At 46.9% G+C, this 18,496-nt stretch overlaps 2 protein-coding genes across 8 annotated transcripts in view; both read right to left on the bottom strand.

The window, feature by feature from the left end:
• The window catches only part of ATG16L1 (autophagy related 16 like 1), a 28,755-nt gene extending 26,444 nt beyond the window's left edge, over positions 1–2,311 (bottom strand). The window contains exon 1 of one of the 4 annotated variants that reach the window (XM_073360186.1): positions 963–2,311. In XM_073360186.1, coding sequence (XP_073216287.1) covers positions 963–1,077 — 115 coding nt within the window. In that variant the 5' untranslated portion in view covers positions 1,078–2,311. The remainder of the gene's footprint in view (positions 1–962) is intronic. The other 3 variants (XM_073360189.1, XM_073360188.1, XM_073360190.1) reach the window with 3 other exon arrangements.
• Positions 2,312–11,205: 8,894 nt separating this feature from the next.
• The window catches only part of INPP5D (inositol polyphosphate-5-phosphatase D), an 89,475-nt gene continuing 82,184 nt past the window's right edge, over positions 11,206–18,496 (bottom strand). For 3 of the 4 annotated variants that reach the window (XM_073360195.1, XM_073360194.1, XM_073360192.1), the window contains 6 exons: positions 17,708–17,857; positions 16,267–16,360; positions 15,808–15,915; positions 14,912–15,184; positions 12,709–13,285; positions 11,206–12,266 (listed from right to left, as the gene is read on the bottom strand). In XM_073360195.1, coding sequence (XP_073216296.1) covers positions 12,264–12,266; positions 12,709–13,285; positions 14,912–15,184; positions 15,808–15,915; positions 16,267–16,360; positions 17,708–17,857 — 1,205 coding nt within the window. In that variant the 3' untranslated portion in view covers positions 11,206–12,263. The remainder of the gene's footprint in view (positions 12,267–12,708; positions 13,286–14,911; positions 15,185–15,807; positions 15,916–16,266; positions 16,361–17,707; positions 17,858–18,496) is intronic. The other variant, XM_073360193.1, reaches the window with a different exon arrangement.

Consider the following 18,496-nt stretch of genomic DNA (forward strand, 5'->3'; position numbering starts at 1 on the left):
AACAAAACCAGCTTTCTCCATTTATAAGCTTTCAGGATCTTGTAGTTATTCCTACACTAACTTATCATATGACACTAAGTCACACTGTGATACACACACCCTGTTTTGACTTTGGTAGACAGTGGTTTTATTCCTACTCAGGCTTAGATAACCTCTCAGAAACTGAGACAGTAGGGACCAATTCTGCAAAGTTTTATTCAGAAGTAGTCCTTACTAAAATGTACTCCTATTGATATATGTGGGACTTCTCATGGGAATATGGGTTTGAAGAATCCATCCTTGAACTCATCCTAGGCAAAGACAACCAAAGCACAGCTTGTAGAACATAACCAACCCTCTAATATTTGTAATACAGCCCTAGAAGAGTATTTTACACTACGGGGGAAAAAAAGTAACGTGTTAGCATTAGCATGGTAGCACAACAGTTGCGGAGCACCCATTTGCTTCTATTTGCTCACATTGCAACTATAGGTAAAAGAGATGGCCAAAAAACAAGCTCAAAGTGAAAAACCAACTATATTGGACAAGACCAACACTAAAGACTTAACAAACCCCCAACTAAAAGTCACTATAGACAATACTGGTGCTGGCTTCAAACCAACAAATATCTGAACAATGCCTCAGAGGAAGTACCTTAAAAGATGAAAAGATACTTCTCACACCATCCACAGTGAAAACGGACTGAACTGAAACCAGCTTCTCTCACATATTAAACGTGAAATACTACACTTAAGCATGAACAAACAAACAACCCAGTGCTTTGGTCTTTCATTATATACAGTGCAACAGTAACAATCATAGTTAAGGTTGCCCAACACTTTCAATTATATCCCCATTTTCAGGTACTTATAACCTTACCAACTTTGGGAACTGTGGGATGCAGAGGGCACCCACTCTGCTATGGTTTAGAAGCATGGTAGTGAGGCTGCACAGCAAAACGGTGGTTCCTTACACACACTTACACTGGAGGATGATCTCTTCAAAGGCTTGTCTCTGCAGCCGGTCCCGGCGCCTCAGCTCCTCTGCAATGTGACGTTTCCACGTGGGGAAACTCGCAGCTCTGAGCCCAGAAGTCATCGCACCAGCACTGGGCTCAGCGTCCCGGTTTTCCACTGAGCTGAGCGGCACCAGGCTAAGCAAGTTGCTCCTGCCACAAACACCCTTGCAGGCAAAGCCTGGCGACTTCCCAGTGCTCAGGACCTCGTGGTTTGTGGAGAGGCCAGAAGAAGGGCGCACAGGCAGAGCGAGCCGCAGACGGGACGAGGGGCACTAGTGGGGAGGCAGCGGGGAATACACTCGGGCAGGGGCACAGACACTCTGGGGCAGGGAAGAGAAATGCGGGCTGCGGGGGTTGAGTAACGGCAGGACACACTGACTGGGGGAGAGAGGGGGCAGCTGGCAGCAGGGCGGGGCGCACAGTCGAGCGGGGCAGCAGGGGGCACAGCCGCCGGCGGCGGCGAGGGAGATGTGTGTAGGGAAGTGGTCAGCTACCAGCAGGGCGGGGAGACGGGGCACCTGCGGGGAGCGGGGCGCGCAGCCTGGGCGGGGCAGGGCAGAGGGCACCTGGCAGCAGGGCGGGAGGAGAGGACAGCGAAAGACTCGGGAGGGGCCTGGGGACGGGCCGGGAGCAGCAGGGCCCGGCTCCCCGGATGGTTCTGACAGGCGGGGGCCTCTCACCACCACTCCCTAGCCTGGCCACAGCCACTGTCCCGCTCGGCCGCTCCCCACCGGCGCCATTCTCCCGAGCCGCACCTCACCGGGGGCCTGAGCTCTCCGCGTCGCACAATAAAGCCGTTGCCGGTTGGCGCCGCCGCCGCCGCCAGGCTGCCCGGCCCGGACAGCAGCCCCTTCCCGTCTCCAGCCAGGGCCCTAGCGGGCACCGCAAGCTCTGCCAGCTCGGGCGGCGCCTTCGCTGGGCTCGCTGCGGGCGAGTCGCAATCGCTATCCGGCGAACACACCGGCCGCCTCGGCGCAAAATGGCAAGTGAGGGGGCCTCCCCGGGCCGCCATTTTAGAGGCGGTACCGATGGACCGTCTCGCTCCGCGCTGCCATCTTGAAGGCGGCACAAAGAGAGGAAGGTCGCCGCCATCTTGGGGGTGGCGCCGAAAGCAGCCGAGAAACGGGCGGGAGCTTGCACTGCACAGAGACTTCGCCCGTTACGGAGCCGCCGCGCCTGCTTCCTTCGGGGTTGGGCGCAGGCCCAACCGACCCCCTCAGCTCGGTGCAGCGCCTGCTGGGCAGACCAGGCCCTGCGGGCACACCCTGGGCCCGGTCGCGCCTCCTCCGGCTGTCGCTGTGGCGCAGCGGAGAGAAGACGGACCGGGTCTGTGGTGGACCCTCTGCCCGTGTAGCCTCTGGGCTGGAGAGGGCGGGGGTGATGGCTTGTGGTGTGGCCGCGCCGTGGCGGGGCTGGTGTTCTACAGATAACCGCACACAACTTCTCTTTTAATATCCCTAGTGTTACCTTTCTAATGCCAGGGAGGTGCCCTTCCCCCACCCCCGGGCTGGGGCTGGCAAGGACGGGGGGAGCTCCCGGGAAGCTGCGGCCCTGGACGGGGGAAAAGCTGCTTCTTTCTCTGCCCATCGCAGCCCTGCATGTCCGAAATCCCCCCCCACCTCCTCTTCTCACCCCACTGCCCCCTCTCCTCACCCCTTTATCCCGCCCAAGGCCACCACCTCACCTTACATGTGCATCTCCTCCAGGGTCCAGGCTCCTAATTAGTGGCGCCACAGGTGCAGGGCTTCACTAATTCGGTTGGTGGCCCTTCATTCTCTCACGTGCGGCTGTCCAGGCACGTACCTTAGAAGGAAATATCCGTGGACCACCTAAATGGAGCTGGTCCGCAGGCCACAGTTTGAGAACCTCTGACATAGCCTTAATGAGCCTCCTAGTGCAGACACAGTTATATCGTTCGACTAGCTTATTTCGCTGGGGGAACCAGTATCGGCTCTCCCACCAAAAACGCTTTTTTTTTATAAGCTGCGTCTCCACTGTGGGGGTTTGCAGCTATAGGTATACAGGCAAAGCCTTTCTAGTATGGACCTGGGTAAGTGAGAATGGATGGCTGATGTTGGAGGAGAAAAAAAAAATTCTCACAACTGTCATGCAATAAAGAACTCAAATAAATAAAGAATAAAGATGGAAAAGAAGCTAGAATGAAGTACAGAGGAGATGGCATAGGTCATCTCTCTATGCTGAAGTGGCTTCTGTTGTGTTAATTTAGATTGAATAAACGGGGCACAGATATGAACATAATCCAGTTCTTGTCCAGCATTAAACAGTTAATCACGGTCTGGGATTTGATATACAGAGATCTCAGCCTGTTTTGTACCATGTCAAATACACCATCAAAAATCTTTTAAAACGTTTATTAAAGATACAGAAAAGAAAAACAGTTAAAGCATTTGAAATGTGAAGCATTAAGTAAGGTTTTCATTTTACATTTCTTGCTCCCTTTCCCTTCAGCTGGAGAGAGTTTTTAAAACGAAAACTCCCTTGTTTGACAGTCTCCTAGATGATTTCAAAAATAGTGATAACTGCCCTTTTGGGGAAAAGAAGTTAGTTGGGATGAGCTGGAACTGTTGTTATTAAAAGTCTGGTCCCATTTCATCACAGGTGCTCAGGTCTCTCTGGCCCTATCTGGTCATGCTGTCTCAGGATTAGGATGAAGAAGGCTCAGGGTCCCAGGCAATGGTGAAGTTCAGTCTGGTAGCCTTCATCTGGTCTGTAGTCCCCCACACAGTCTTTCTCTTTAAGGACTCACAAAGGAAATGGTGGATGGAATAGCCCATCCCCTCATTATTTTGTCCACCAGTTAGGCCTAATATCCAGCACACCAATGTTGGTTAATTAATTTCTGATTCCCCATCTTCTGTTTTTACCAGGCATTATTTCAACATAGTCTTTGAATTATATTAATGTGGCCTTTTTTTTTTTTTGGACTAACTTAGTCTCTCTGTCTGGTTCTCTTGCACCTGTTTGTAATGTTCATTATTGAAAGCAACTTGACTTATAATAATAAATGTGAATAGGAAGTACTGTAACATTTTATGATCTTTCATATACTTCACAATTGCACTCACAAACAGTAAAATTATAGACCCAATTATCACAACACTGCCCACTGCCAGACATTGCATGTTTATGGCAGGAAGCCCGGACAAACCACAATACAGGGCTGTATAGACAGACAGGAGCAGGATTATCTGCCATTCAACAGAATCATAGAGGAGGCTGGTGGTAGCTCACACGTTTCCCTTCCATATCCTTGGAAACGGTGGGAAGACTGAGAGTAGTTAGGGTGCTGGTGTGCCTATCATGCTGACTATTATCATCTCATTGTTTCTTTGTACCGCTGTATGTCCCTCTGGCGTAGGGACTATCCTTTTGTTCTGTGTTTGTACAGCACTTGGCCCAGTAGGCTCCTGGTCCATGATTAGGGCTACTGTGTGCTACAATAATAATGGCCCCCCACTCTGAGAGAGCAGGGACCCTACAAGTGCAATTTCACAGTGTGACCAAGATTTTCCAATGCATAAGTACCTAAAGTTAAGCACAAGTGTGAAGATTTAGAATCCTAAAAAAGTTAACTATTCTTTAAAAGCACGGAACAGCTCCCTCTGAAGTAATTGACTTCAGTAGAGACTACTGAATGATCAGCTTTTCTGAAAATCAGGTCCCTTCTTTAGGCTCCAAATTTGGTCACCCAGTCTTTAAAAAGCTTCACCTATTCCTCTTGAGACTGCTCAGTTTTCATTCCTTCTGAGCATGAATCAGGCCTTATAAAGTTGGGAATTCAAGTAAACTCAAAATAAGGATATTTGAAACAATTAACAAAACTTAACCTTTCCAGCAGGCAACATGTGAGTGATGAGAGGGCAGAGAGTCATTTGGAGCAACTACTGGTACTTCTAATTTTTAATAGGTGGTGGGGAAAAAACCCCAAACATTTCAATAAGCATGATTCAGAGTGTACAAAAATAGGTTCCCCAAGAACAAAACAAAGGCTTTGTTGTTTTTCTGCAAAGCCAAGATGTACATGACACTTTAATGGGGTTTGGATTAAATAACTGCTACATGTGTGTCATGGAACGTGTGCCCCAGTTTGTTTGCTGTGACTCTCAGTAATTTGCATGCCTTCACATTTTATCTTTAAGCAAGATGATTAATGCATATGAAATAAGTTCATGCAAATAGTTACTGAAAATCAGTATACTAGCTGAAGGGTTATGTGCTGAATGCTCCAAAAAGGAAAGGTTAAATGAGTGTCTCTCAAGATTCCCTGAGCCTGGCCTAGTTCCACAAAGGTACTTAAGTGCCTAACCCCTGATTTAGGTGCCACTGTGATCCACAAAACCCCCACTTAGCTGCTGCCAACTGTGTAGTGTCTAACTCAATTGGTGCTTAAATTTCTGCTGTAAAAGTTCCCAAGCACCTACGTTTTGGCCTCTGGCTGCCTCCTTCTAGGGGTCACATATCTCCTGCCTGAGCCTCAGAACAATCCAGGGTCGGGGGGAAAATAGGCATTCGGACGCCTGACTCGTGTGCCGGGCCCATCCCATTGGGGTGCTCAGAGGCTGCCTAACTCCACAGCAAACTGCCGGGGGGAGGAGACAGACCTGAGGCGCCGGAACAGAGGGCCTTGGCCCCATCACTTAAAAGCCCTCCCTGAGTGATACAGGGAGGGGGAAGAGAGGAGAGGAGCAAGTGTGTGTGTGGGGGTGACGACACTATTTGTCAAGTGCTAAGAATAGGTGCAGGGCTGAACAAGACAATGGGCCAGACTGCCTGCTCTCTGGGCATGTTCACGGTGGGAGGGGACAGGTACTGCAAAGAACCTCCATGCAGTACTGCTCTGGGCCAGCCACAGTGCCTGTGTTCAGAAAAGTGCAGGGACTGCTCCCTTTGCGTACCTGGGGTGCACATCACTACAGGTGGGTCATGCCTATCTACAGCAGCCTAACCTAATTTAAAAGATGTTGCCATCCACGCACCTCTCCTGTACTCCAGGCAATTCAGGGAGGGATTATACTTCACAAAGTCATAAACCTGCCACCCCCATGTATTAGCTGAGGCATAATGCCCCCTCTAAAGGCACAATCTTATTCCAATGACAACTGTCCCTGCATCTAATTGCTTACAATCTAATAGCCAGACAGGAAAAACTGGGTATCTAAATATGTTTTACGTGTCAAGTCAGCCTGTGGAACTTGTAGCCACAGGAGGAGGCATGTACCACAGGTGACTTTTAGAAGGACTGTATAATTGTATATTCTATAACAACACATGCAGCTGTGCAGGCTAAGGCAAGGGGGAGAATCTCATTATTTCTGGGCATAAGTTGTGCTTCACTGGCCTACAGAAGGAAAAGCATTGCAGTGTATCCTCAAACAGGTCTATTACAGGGGAGGTTTCCCCTTCCTCAGAAACTACATGCATTGGCACTTCTGCCCCCTGCTTCCTTACGTTATCTTATCTTTCTGCCTTCCATCTAAGCGAGCACTGTATCCACCACCTTCTCCCACCCAGCCTCTCCCATTTCAACTTGAGCCTCCATCTCTTGTTCATCCTTTTGGTTTCCCTCTTTTTCGCTCTCTCTGTTGGGGACCCCTCTCACTCTTCTCTATTCTGCCAGACTGCCTCTCACTTCACTTAGGCTGCGGCTACACTGCTAGCTAGGGGTGTGAATCCCAGCTTGTGTACACATATTCGCCCTAACCCATCAAGCGCAAGTATAAATAGTGCAGTTACGATCACACAGATAGTGCCAGCGGTGGCACATACGTACCTACACAGTTCAGGTGGGTTTGTACTTGGCAGGGCTAAACTGTGCCTCCGCTTCCCATGCCGCCGCAAATATACTGCTATTTATCTTTGCACCAGCTCTCGTTGAGTATGTCTGCACAAGCTGGGACTCACTCCCACCGAGTAGTGTAGACATCATTTTAAACTCCCCTCCCTACATTTCTTCTCCCCTTCTCTTTCCTGGCCACCTCTTCCCCCCAATTTCCTTCCTGCTTTTGAAGCACAGCACTCATTCCCCAAATGGCTACCATCTCCCATGACTTTGAATGGGTCGGTAACAACAGGCTGCCATCTTTTGATGCAGGAGATTAAATTTTACTCTGTCTACGCGCAGTGTCTAGCAAGTAGAGCCCAGAGCTTGGTTAGGGTCTCCAGGTACCACTGCAGTCATCATAATCATCACCTACACGTTTAGCAAAATTCCATAACTTGAATAAAATCTTGATATCTGGAAATCTAGGCTTGGCGAGCACAATTACACAGCTCTGGTGGTGTCTTCTGCAGTAAGGGGTTATTGAGAATGGAGCCTTGACTACAGTTCTCTAAGTACACCTTTTGGTACAGCGTCAGTCAGCACCACATTAGAATCCAGCTTGAGCCATTGCTTATAGTGTGTTCTTTTGATTGCAGCAATTGAGTTTCTTTGGGCAAAACTAGCTTTTGTTCATCTTTAGTAGCTGAAATCAAATTAAACTAAATTGAGCAGGAAATAAGCACAGCAGTAATTAAGAACAAATTCATGCACATCACATTTGAAATCAGCAGATAATTCTGCGTGGGTGAACCGACTCCTGCATTGAGTGTAACTCGCTGCTTTTGTTTTGCTGCCCTTGGGAGCTGGCGCAAAGATGAGCTGTAAATAAAATTAAAAAAACAGGATAATAGCAATGAACTGAGAGCAAAGGTTCACAGCAATTTTGTACTCAGGGTTCATTTTGTGTTCTGTTTCAGCATGATGTACATGGTGGAAAAATATGGTTAATTACAGTTGGACCTAAACACTTCTTCTGCTATCCGGGGTTGGACTATACCAAAATGCCTCTGTACAGTGGGAAAGTTCTAAAATGGTTCTGTTAACAGCCCTATATGAAAAAAAACCTAACACAGGCAACTGAGGAAATGGATAATGAGATTTTTTCATATACCAAACAACTGGTATGAATAAGCAGCTGGTAATTGCTTACATATAGAGAAAATAACATCTTGTGCCTCTGCATCTCACACTTTCTCTACACTGGAGAAATGTGGCATGCTCAGCACCTGTTTGGAACGCGAGCACTCATGGAACATGTCCACATCCAAAATTGCTAGCAGGAATGCAAAGGTGTTCACATCGCCATTGGGGTTGCAGATGTGAACAGCTGGCGTAATAGGATACTGACCCAGCTGCATTTCACTGCTCATTCAGCTGTGTATAGTATGCAGCAAAGCCTGTGTCCTCCCTTGTACAGTTTATTAAGTATCTGACCCTGGCTGTAACAAATGTTATGCAGAACACAACTGGGAGGTAGTAGACCACATTGTAGATGGCAGTGTTACTGCAGGCTAGGAGGCCCCCTTTATCTTGCGATATAAGCCATCCAAATGTACAATCCACCATGCTGCACCTGCTGATTCTGTAGTTTGGTTTCATGACCTAGGGAAGCAGTGGCTGTGCAGATTCTTTGAGACTCACAATAGGGACGAAGACCCTTTGAATATTAATATTGAGGGGTGGTGAGTGTGGACTTCTCAGGAGCAGATAGAGGGGCAAAGAATTTTTTTTTAAAAATTTGGCATCATGCACTTTGTCTGTCCATCCTGCATAAACATCCTAGCCACAATAATCAACTAAGACTTGCACCACCACACGTGGTAGCCTCAAGTCCTTTGTCCAACATGAAGAGATTTGCAGATAGTCCTTGGTCAGCTTGGCTAGTTAGATGTCCCTGCTATTCTACATCTTGTCACACACAAATATCTGAGCCCCCAGAAAATACAACTTTTGTGCAAACATCTCAAAGTGTTTTAGAAAGCTAGGTATTAACCTTGCATTGTAAAGATAAACTGAAGCCCAGAGGTTAAATGACTCGCATTAGGTCATTAGTGAATCAAGTGACAGAGGCAAGACCAACACTTAGCATCAGGTCATCTGGGTTCTAACCAGCATGGTTAGTATGTGGACATTGTTCACCTGCTTTTTTATAGTCCTTAAGTCTCCCTTGGTTTCTTTTTTCTTCCTAGATTCAACTCTTCCTTCTAGACATTTCTGTACAACATTACTCTTACATGAAGGGAACAATTCTGCCTTACTGTAATATTGGCAATAGCTCTTGCACCTACCAACTCTCATTCTATACTGGAGAGGTCAGGTAAGCTTGTTTTAGAGACTTTAGTCTTGGCCAAGAACCAGACTTTTAACAAATTATGGTATTCCATAATATTGCATACTGTAACTGAAAACTTGAAGCATTTCTGACAGCTGGAGCTCCATGGAAATTACCACAGTAAGGGAATGTAGCTAATTTTGAGAACTAGAAAATAAGAGAACTGGGTAGACTAAAGTTAGGGGAATATATTTATGGGAAATCAGTTGTTTTTTCAACAACTTGCTCCCTTCACTCACAATATATATAACAATTTAATGGGAAAATAACTGGGATAACAGCAGAGTGTGGCAAAAGCAGCATATTTGGCTGGGAGAGAGTAACTCAGCTTGGTCAATAGTGACCCCTCTTAGAAATGAGCAGCTTTTGTGGACCAGCTTCTGGAGTCCTATTTAGTTCAGAAGGATAGTAGGATGGAAGCAATGGAGGACATTTTCAGGGCTCTAGGCAAGATGGGGAGAGAAGACATGAAAAGAACCACCACAGTACTAGGGTTTGTGAAATTCATATCTGTTTCCTTTTTAGATGTAGGATGAGTACTTGGAAAGAGTCCCAGTTAGTTTATTGAGGCTGTGTCCTAAGAGCAGTTGACCTTGTCACACAGGTAAAAGTAGAATGGCTCCTCTTCCTGCCAGGAGCTGCTCCTCACTGGTAGTCTACCTTGCCCATATTTCTACCATCTCTCCTGTGGAGCTCTGAAGATCCATTTCCCCTTGCTTTAACACTACCTTGCCCACACACAACTATACTGCAGCTGCCATCATTCCAGCCAAGGAGGAAAAGTAGCTGGGACTCCCTACAGAACCTTGCTGATGTCCCTTATCTAACTCCAGGAGCCAGTGATTAGTAGAGAGAGTTTTCTCCCCCAGGCTTGGTGCACAGCCTCACCCTGTCTTTGGTTCTTTGCTTCATTGGAGGTTTGACCTGCCATTCTAGATCCAAGTACTGAGTTGGTCCCACCCACTTTCATCTATAGAGGCAGCATATGCAAAATTTTTCATGGTACCAAATTCCAGCATTGAAAGTAGCCAGATGCTCTGCTGCTTGTAAGGATATCTCCACATGGAGAGACTAGTTTTACTCTATCTCGGTATTTCATTTTCTTTAATATGTGAAGTGACTTTTTTCGGCTCCAGTGTGGGGTCTCACTGGGAAAACACTGACACTGTGTACAAAGCTTTGTCTGTTGGCTCACTGCTCATTATCAATGGGTAAAAGCTTTTCGTAGAACATCTAGCAGAATCCCCATCCCCCCACGCACACTGATGCACCTTGGTTTTCAATACGAAAATGATTTTCACTCTTCATATTAGATAATAAAATCACCGCTTCAAGCAGGGTAATTCCAAGGCAGTGCTAGGAGTTGTACAAATTCCTCAGAGTCTGAAATGGAGAAGTGAAACACTCCCTAGAGAAAAAAATGCCATGTCCATTGAATCCTCCAACAAAGTTCTAGGTTTTTATAGGGAAGACCCTGTTAAATAAACAAAGAGGAGAGTTAAAAAAATTTGTGAGTGTAGGGGAGCAGGTGCTTCACAGAAAACATACACACTGTAGAGAAATCAGTCCTGGGAAGAATTTTGTATGCATGGACCGCTCTCCCCCATCCACCTCCCCAAATCTGTGCTAGGCCTGGGCTGCTCGAGGAAAATGCAGACCTATCTTTCAGCAAGTCCCATTACCACCAATTAAGCATGAATATAGATTGGGTTCAAGCATTTTTACCACAGTCATAAAACCTGTTCTTCAAAAAACCTGAATCATATGCACACAAGTACAGCTGCATTGCTACTGGAGGGAATCCCCCTAATGAAGATGCTTTGTAGAGGAGAGGATAACAAATCAACAATATCAGATCTTCCAAGTTATTCCTTTCTGGCCTTCCTGGTGCATTTGATCTTTTCTGGTGTCTCAGAATAAGTGACTCTGGGCAGGGACTATTTTCATTTAGTGAGCTGTACAGCACTGAACTAATACGAAGTAAACAAGTCAGGTGACAATAACTCTAAATTTTCAATAAGGGATGGCTAGAAATGTATCTAATTTTTATTTTTTTTAGTAATGAACAGGGAACAGTAGCAAGGATCAAGTCACAAATAGGCCCAGCATCACTGTAAACCACTGCACTAGTACTTAACATGGATATAGAAATTACAAATATGTTAACATGATTAGTTCTCAGGCAATGATCAAAAATACAATAAGGTCAGCATGAATCTAATAGGATGCTACTAAACCAACCAGCCAAATGTCCTTCAAAGTAGAGTGACTCCCATGAAAACAAAAATAAAATGGCTGGAATGACTGATTTCCCCTCAGGTCTACATTTATAGACCAGACGTGGGCACAATCTGCCACTCCCATTCCTGTGTGTAGTTCTGCCCTTTCACTCTTGGGATGTTTTTGTGAAGGAGGAACACCACTAGTTGCTAAAAACAAGAGCTGCAGTGCCAGGGAACAAATCCCCATCATCTCCATGGATGCCTGTATCTGGTGGATGCCTGTACACAGCTTGGGGTTCCCACAAGAGACAAGGCTGAAACCTTATACGGTGTGACACTCTTCAACGTCCATTGTTCAAACTCTTTCCCAGCCTCCCCTGACTCCTTGCTCCATTGGGGTGACCTGTCTGGGAGCTGTACCGCTTTCAAGATGCTTCCTTTGGAGTAACTATCACTCAGGATTGGGATTTTGGAACTTGAGATAAATGTTTTAGTTTGTTTGTGCAGGGGGCTCTTTCCATCCACCCAACCCATGTCTTTGTCCTTATGTCCTTCCTCTTCTCCAAAAGAGTACTAAGGTATCTAACTCCTTGCCTCTTAGATTAAGTACCAAAGTGACACTGCAGAAGGCTAACTGGGAACCTTGTCCTCTTGCATTTGTCATTGTTGTCCTGTCTCTTCTTCATCTGAACAAGTTGTGCTAAATTTCTCAGCTAGAAGACTTTTATAATGATAAAGAGAGAGACACTCTCAAAAATAAAATGCCTCAGTCCTTTCAACACCAGACCAGAGGATAGTAATGTGAACGAAGTGGTAATCTTGTTTCTTCCCTTTAGGGTTCCTCTCAGGATGCCATCTGCCAGGTTGCAGTCACTGTGGAGACAAGAAAAGACACCAGTCCCTCAGCTTATCTACTGCTGTCTCTATATACTGGATACTCTATATACATAGCTCATAGGGCAAAACTCAAAGGGTGGTCCAATTAAAGAAATGTACTTAGATGGAATTTTATTTATTTTTTCAAGTGGAAGCTTGATGTATTTCTGGACAACAGCACCGCCTAGATTGGTAAGTATTTTCAACTGATCAGTACCTTGACCTCTTTTTTATTAACCTGGCAAAGCAAATTACCCTTGAACTATACACAGTCCAAGTTTTGATCTTCTGGAATAAAGCAATTTGAGTTAGGTGAGCACTAAAGCATCTGAAGTTTTTGCCCAGCATACCTGGTTCAAACAATGTGAAAGTAATTACAGTGTCACGTGAAACTAATACACCTTCTCCTCCATCCCCACAACTCCCACAAGCAACATACCGGTGTGGCTGTCCTACCAACTGGCCCCTCTTCGGTTCGATGCTTTCCCTGATGAGGGAGCTCTGAACTCTCCCGGTAGTCTCGGCCCTTGGTAGTCTGCATGTCTAGTACTGCCCGGCTCTTTGTAGGAAGAGGTGGTTTGCTGAACTGTCCCTGACTGCTTGGACCTACTTCAGACCTTGAGGGCTTGACTGGTTTTTTCAGTGGTGCTGGGTTTTCTAAGGAGGCAGTGGGCTTCTGCTTGCCCTGAGCCTTTTCACTTATAGTCTTTTCCTCAGATTGGCTGGAGCAGGTGTAGGACCGGAATCTGGGTGTGGGGGTCAGGAAAGGAGGGGATGGCTGCTTGTTGGAAGACTTGCTGCTGTCGGCATCTTGCGGCTTAGTGAGAAGGGAGCCATGATTCGGAATAACTGGGTGCTCCTTTCGCAAGACTGCGGTGTAGTCCTGTTCCCTCTTGGATGCCACCTTCCCCTTAGAGCTCATGGCACCGTACAGTGGGTTGTCAAACATCTCAGGCTTCTGCTGAACTTCCTCTTGAAGCAAAGGCTCCACCACACTTTTTCCCATGTCAGCTGGCCTATAACCATCAAGGCAATATGAAAATGACAGGTGTAATTAGGAGTGGTCAGTGAGGGACTTAAAGAAGGGAGAGTGAATAGAAAAGTGATCATGAGAGAATGACGCTGGCTGTGCAGAGGGAAAAAGGAGGTGCAAGGAGATAACAGAATACCAGTCAAACCAATGGGGACAGAACAGAATGGTGCAGATTTTTTGCTTTGTATAAGCTTTATTGATAGGAGAGCTGAGGATGGGTAGGCATGGTGCTGGGTAAACTCCCCCCAGAGCTCAGTCCTGACAAAACTTAGTTTCTTTTTAAACAGAGATTAGCAACGGAGCCCAAGTGTGCCAAGTGCTGTGATGGTCTTGAGAAGAGCACCAAAGGGACTGAATTAATAGATCTCTTCACTTATGGCGGAGGGGATTGGAATGGAGGTCTCTAGAATGTTAGCATAAGAACTCCCACCACACCAATGTCACAGTTAGGCCATTACAACCAATCTCCTCTTTCTACCCATGCCAGGTGGTTCAGGGGAAGGAATAAAGTATCCCTCGAAGCACCCAGCTGCACAGTATCTAAGAACCGTGTATTGCAGGGGTGAGAGGGTTACTTTGTGTTCAGTGGAGCCTGCAACCCCTTGAATTAAAACTAACGGAAACCTCACGCCTGACTGAGAGTTGCTGTAGAACGTGATCAGTGAGGTTCTGTGGGTGCTGCACTGGTGAGGCTTTCACCAGGTGATCACATGACAGCTTGAACACTCAAAGGGCAACTCTGCTCTTATTGGACAGAGTGGAATGGGGGGATGAATGGCACATGTTCAAGGGAGATTGCGAATGAGCTCCATTCCTCCCACCGGATACCTTTCTTGGACAGTGTGAAGTGGCATTCTGTGCGGGGCAGCGGAGCGTTGGAGAAAGGCAAGGGAAGAAGCAGTAAGGAGAGTACCATGGAAGAGGGGGCCAGTGTTTGGGATGGAGGCTCCTGTTAACTCCATTTTTGTAGAGTGGGTTTACTAGGAAACTGCATTCCAGTCTCAGATAAAAACCCATCACAATGGCTCCATTAGAAGAAATGGAATGAGGACGAGGGTTACATGAGTGCAGTGTAACCTAATCACCAAGAAGCTTGGTAAACAAGGAATATATATGATGGATGGATTTAAATTCTGCATCAAGGCTGGTGATTACTCTGACACCTGGGCACTAAATTCTAAAACAAACTAGAACTGGCTGAGCTGCACAGAAGTGCAGCCGAAAGCCTGGCATGCAAACACGAGGGTGCGCTCCTTCTGCCAGATGGGAGGGGGCTCTCGTACACTCTCCCCTTCACTTCTGGGTGGCTAGGGGGAGTTCTCCACCCTTCTTTCCCCTCTCCCCACAATCGAGGTTGGGAAGGAATTACCCATGGAGCTTTGACTCTGGGCTGTAGCACAGGCCTGAGGAGTTGTTGTACCAGTTTCCCTTAGCATGTGCAGGGCCAGCACCCATCTCACTCAACTTCTCTTTCTGCCTCTAGAGGTCAAGGGGCAATGGAGTAACTCACTGCGCCTCCAACCCACCACACAGATAACAAAACCGTGACTGTGCTGGGGTGGGGAATGGGGGAGACCAGCAGAGCACCAGTGCCAGGGCAAAGACTCACACATGCTCTTGACTCCTGGGGCCAGAACTTCGGTTTGTTGTAGGCTGAATGGATGGTTTTGGAGACAGGGGGGACTGGGAGGAAGGCGTGGAGGTAGACTCCCTCTGTCCCATCACAGGGGTGTTCTCTTTAGGCTGCTGGTCATAGGTCCAGAAGGCAGGTGGCTGGTCTGATGAAGGGCTCTGCTTAAGCTGGCCGGGTGCAGAGAGTTGCTGAGAGAAAGCGACCACCCCCATATAGTTGGGATTGCTGATGTCCGTGGGGGTGGAGCTGCTGAAAAAAGGGAATGATCAGAGGAAAATACACAGTTCCCTTCCCAAAGCTCTCATGAACAGACAGCTACTAAGGAAAGAGCCTAATGCCCATTGACTGGGACCATTTTTTTTTCAGGAGGAGAAGATAACGTGGGAGTCTTCTTGGCTGCTCCCTTCCCAGGACCTCTACAGAGGGGGCTGCCAGGTCAGGGTCATCACTCAGCCCTCAACTCACCCCCCAATAGGCTCCTGTGGTGTGAAATAGTCCATGCACTGCTCTGTAGCTGCTTATAGAGCCCTGAAGCCTTTGGAAGGGCTTCTGGGCCCTGTAGTTCAGCTGGCGGCTGCAACAGCGATATACAAAGTAAGGAGCAGATCATAATGCTGCATAGCAGGGTGCAGGCTAGTGCCGTGCTACTGCATTCAGAGCACAGAAATCTGGCCTATCTCTATGGACTGGGAGGAGAAGTCCTAGTCCTAACTGCCCAGACAGAAGATGGGTCCTGTGAAATGTATAAACTGAAGCAGTAAGACCCCTTTCCTTGGAGTCAATCTGAAGCGTCCAGTGACTCACTAGGAAAGGCTGGCAGTCTGAGTTCAGCTCCCATGCCCAAGCCGGCAGAGTTAAAGTAGCGAGGTTACCGTAACATGTCATCCTTGCCCTGTGCATCTGGAGGAGAGGAAGCATTTCCCCGAAAGCGAGCAACAGCTGCTGCTTCTTTAGCCATCAGGTGAGTAGATTTTGATTTTCTGTTGGGAGGAAAGGGCCTTTTTAGGACAGGGACAGGACCACAGCATAACGAATCCACTGTCTGTCATTTACTGCCTTGTCAGTTTATCCCTGGTTCCACTCTCCTGTGCACAGAAGCCTACCATCATCCCATTCATTTACTTGGAAAGGCAAGGGGGGAGATCTTGACTCTGCAGCTGTTACCAGCAAAACCGAGAAGACTGGTAGTTGTAAGGGGGACACAGAAGCAGCTGTCACCAGATCTGTTTTGTAATACACTCACAACCTCCAGCGAGAGCCACTCCTGCACTCAGCTCTGAACTGCAGGCAGTCTGCTTCTGGGGGGTCTGAATTATCTGTTCGTTCTTTACCTGATAGATTGCTCCCACTCTTTGGTGAGATCAAGGTTGCTGATGCCCTTTGGTTTCTGCCCAGCAGTCTCATCCCGTTCAATCTTCACAAAGTCTGGAGGCAAAGAAGAGGCATGAAAGAGCACTTGAGTGGGTCATAGCCTCAGCTTACGACTTCAAATCTCAGGGCTCTGAGCTATGCTGTATTAATGCCTGTATCTAGCTAGATGTCTTAGCCTCTCAGAATGTCAACGCATAGACAGGACAAGGAAGGAAGGAGGTCTTCCAAAAGGAAGCTGTGCTGTCTTATCCAGTCAGGATCGGATGGCCAGGACATACATCTTCTTAGATTTTAAATAGTGCAGCTATTATTACTGTAACGCCATTAATGCACATCATGCTTTACTGACAAGTAGAAGACAAAGGTGCCTGCCCCAAAACACTTGCAACCAAAGGCCCTGATCCTAGACACACTTATGCATCTGCATAATTTTACGCACAGTGATAATTCCAGTGAATTTAGCAGGACTCCTGATGTGTAACATGAAGCATGTGCACACCTGTGTCCTACCTCGGAGGGGTGCTGGGAGAATTAAACAATGTTTGTAAAGGGCTTTCAAACTGTAAAATCCTACAGCAGCAGGCGTTTGAGGATGATGAATGTTTAGCAGCATCTCTTTTCTCCAGTGGTTGGCTTGAGCATACTCCCATTGTCACACAGTATAAATGGTTGAGCCTTTGTGGCTGCTGCTGCCTACTTCGTTATTATGGTTTCAAAGCATGAGCCTGCGTGTTAGTTTCTCCTGAGCAGAGAGCAATGGGAATTCATTCCTAGGAATGGAATTTAATATATTTCTATCCTCTTTAGAGACTGCAGTAGCCACATTCTGGGCATGGCAGGCGTCCAGTTGTGCTGCAATACAGACATTCAAAGTGTAGTTTTTATTACTAATGAAAATACATGGTAACTTTTGTGGTCTGAAGCATGCTGCTGTGGGGTGAAGAGAACAATACCCAGCAAGCTAGAAAAGGAGGTTAATTTTCCTTTAGCTGAGCAGCTGCAGTTTGAGAGTCCTTAGTGCCCTTTCCCACGTACCCGCAGGTGTCTGGACCAGAAGCAAATCTGTCTCCCTGTTATGCAGCTATCACACGCGGAAAAGCAGTAATATAATTCAACAAAGTCTGCATTAGTGCAAGACAGGTAGAGGGCTCCCTCAGTCTGTTAATTCACATGCAGAAGGAAGAGGAGGACCTGACTGTGACGGCTGTGTTTTTCTGGAATTGCTCAAGTACAGTCCCTAGGAAGAGACTGATCATCTTTGGATCCCAAGGGCCACCACTGAAAGCTATTGGCTGCTATGAACTAAAAATAAGCTCCAGTTCTTTGACAGGAATCAGATCAGGCCCTTCTGGATAAGATCACAGTAATCTAGAGTGAGCCCTCCAAGGGCCAGGCTCTTACCATACAGTTTCTCTCTCTGCTTTCCTTGCGATGTCTGTAACTTGATTTCACCTTGGAAGACCCCTGTTCTCTCACCATGGTGCGTTAGCACAGTGTGGAAGGGGACTAGCGATTCTGTAGCTTCTATTCTCAGGGCAATGCAGCCCTCACCTAGAAGATAGGGAGGAAGCCTGGAGCTGAGAAATGACTAGCATCGTCTCTCTCTGTCACTTCAGTCATCTATTATCTCTGTACAAACAGAACAAAGGGACCTTCAAACGTGACTGGAAAGAGAATCTCTGCTTTAAATCATAATATGGATTGTGTGATATCTGCAAACTCAGGGGGGTAAGGAGCATTCACTTCCCTTTCTCAGGCACTCAATAAGGATTTGTACAGGACACTTCAGACACCATTAATGACTTTGGCTCTCTGAGCTTCCATTATTGTTCAGAACAGTTTGTGACCCTCATCTGAACTAAGTGGATGCCAACAGAGGGCCTCTCTCCAAGTCAGGACTGCACTCCTTTGGCTGAGCAGAGTGTGATAGTGAATTTGGCTGAGCATTGATAGTGAATTTCTCTCGGGCCCTGGAAAAAGTGGTCTCTTATCCATCAGATATGGAGTACGCAAGTGAAGCAGTATTTACTAGTCCTGGATAAAACCAATATGACAGAGAATGAGCTCAGCTCTAATCCCAGCAGGGCACATTTCCTTTAAATCCCTGTCATTTTCAGGCTGATCCAGTTTGCACAGATGATGTCTATAGTGCTGAGTCTTTTAATCCTCATTAGCACAGAATGTTGCACA

The sequence above is a fragment of the Lepidochelys kempii genome, chromosome 9, assembly GCF_965140265.1.
Source record: "Lepidochelys kempii isolate rLepKem1 chromosome 9, rLepKem1.hap2, whole genome shotgun sequence".
Taxonomy (NCBI): domain Eukaryota; kingdom Metazoa; phylum Chordata; order Testudines; family Cheloniidae; genus Lepidochelys; species Lepidochelys kempii.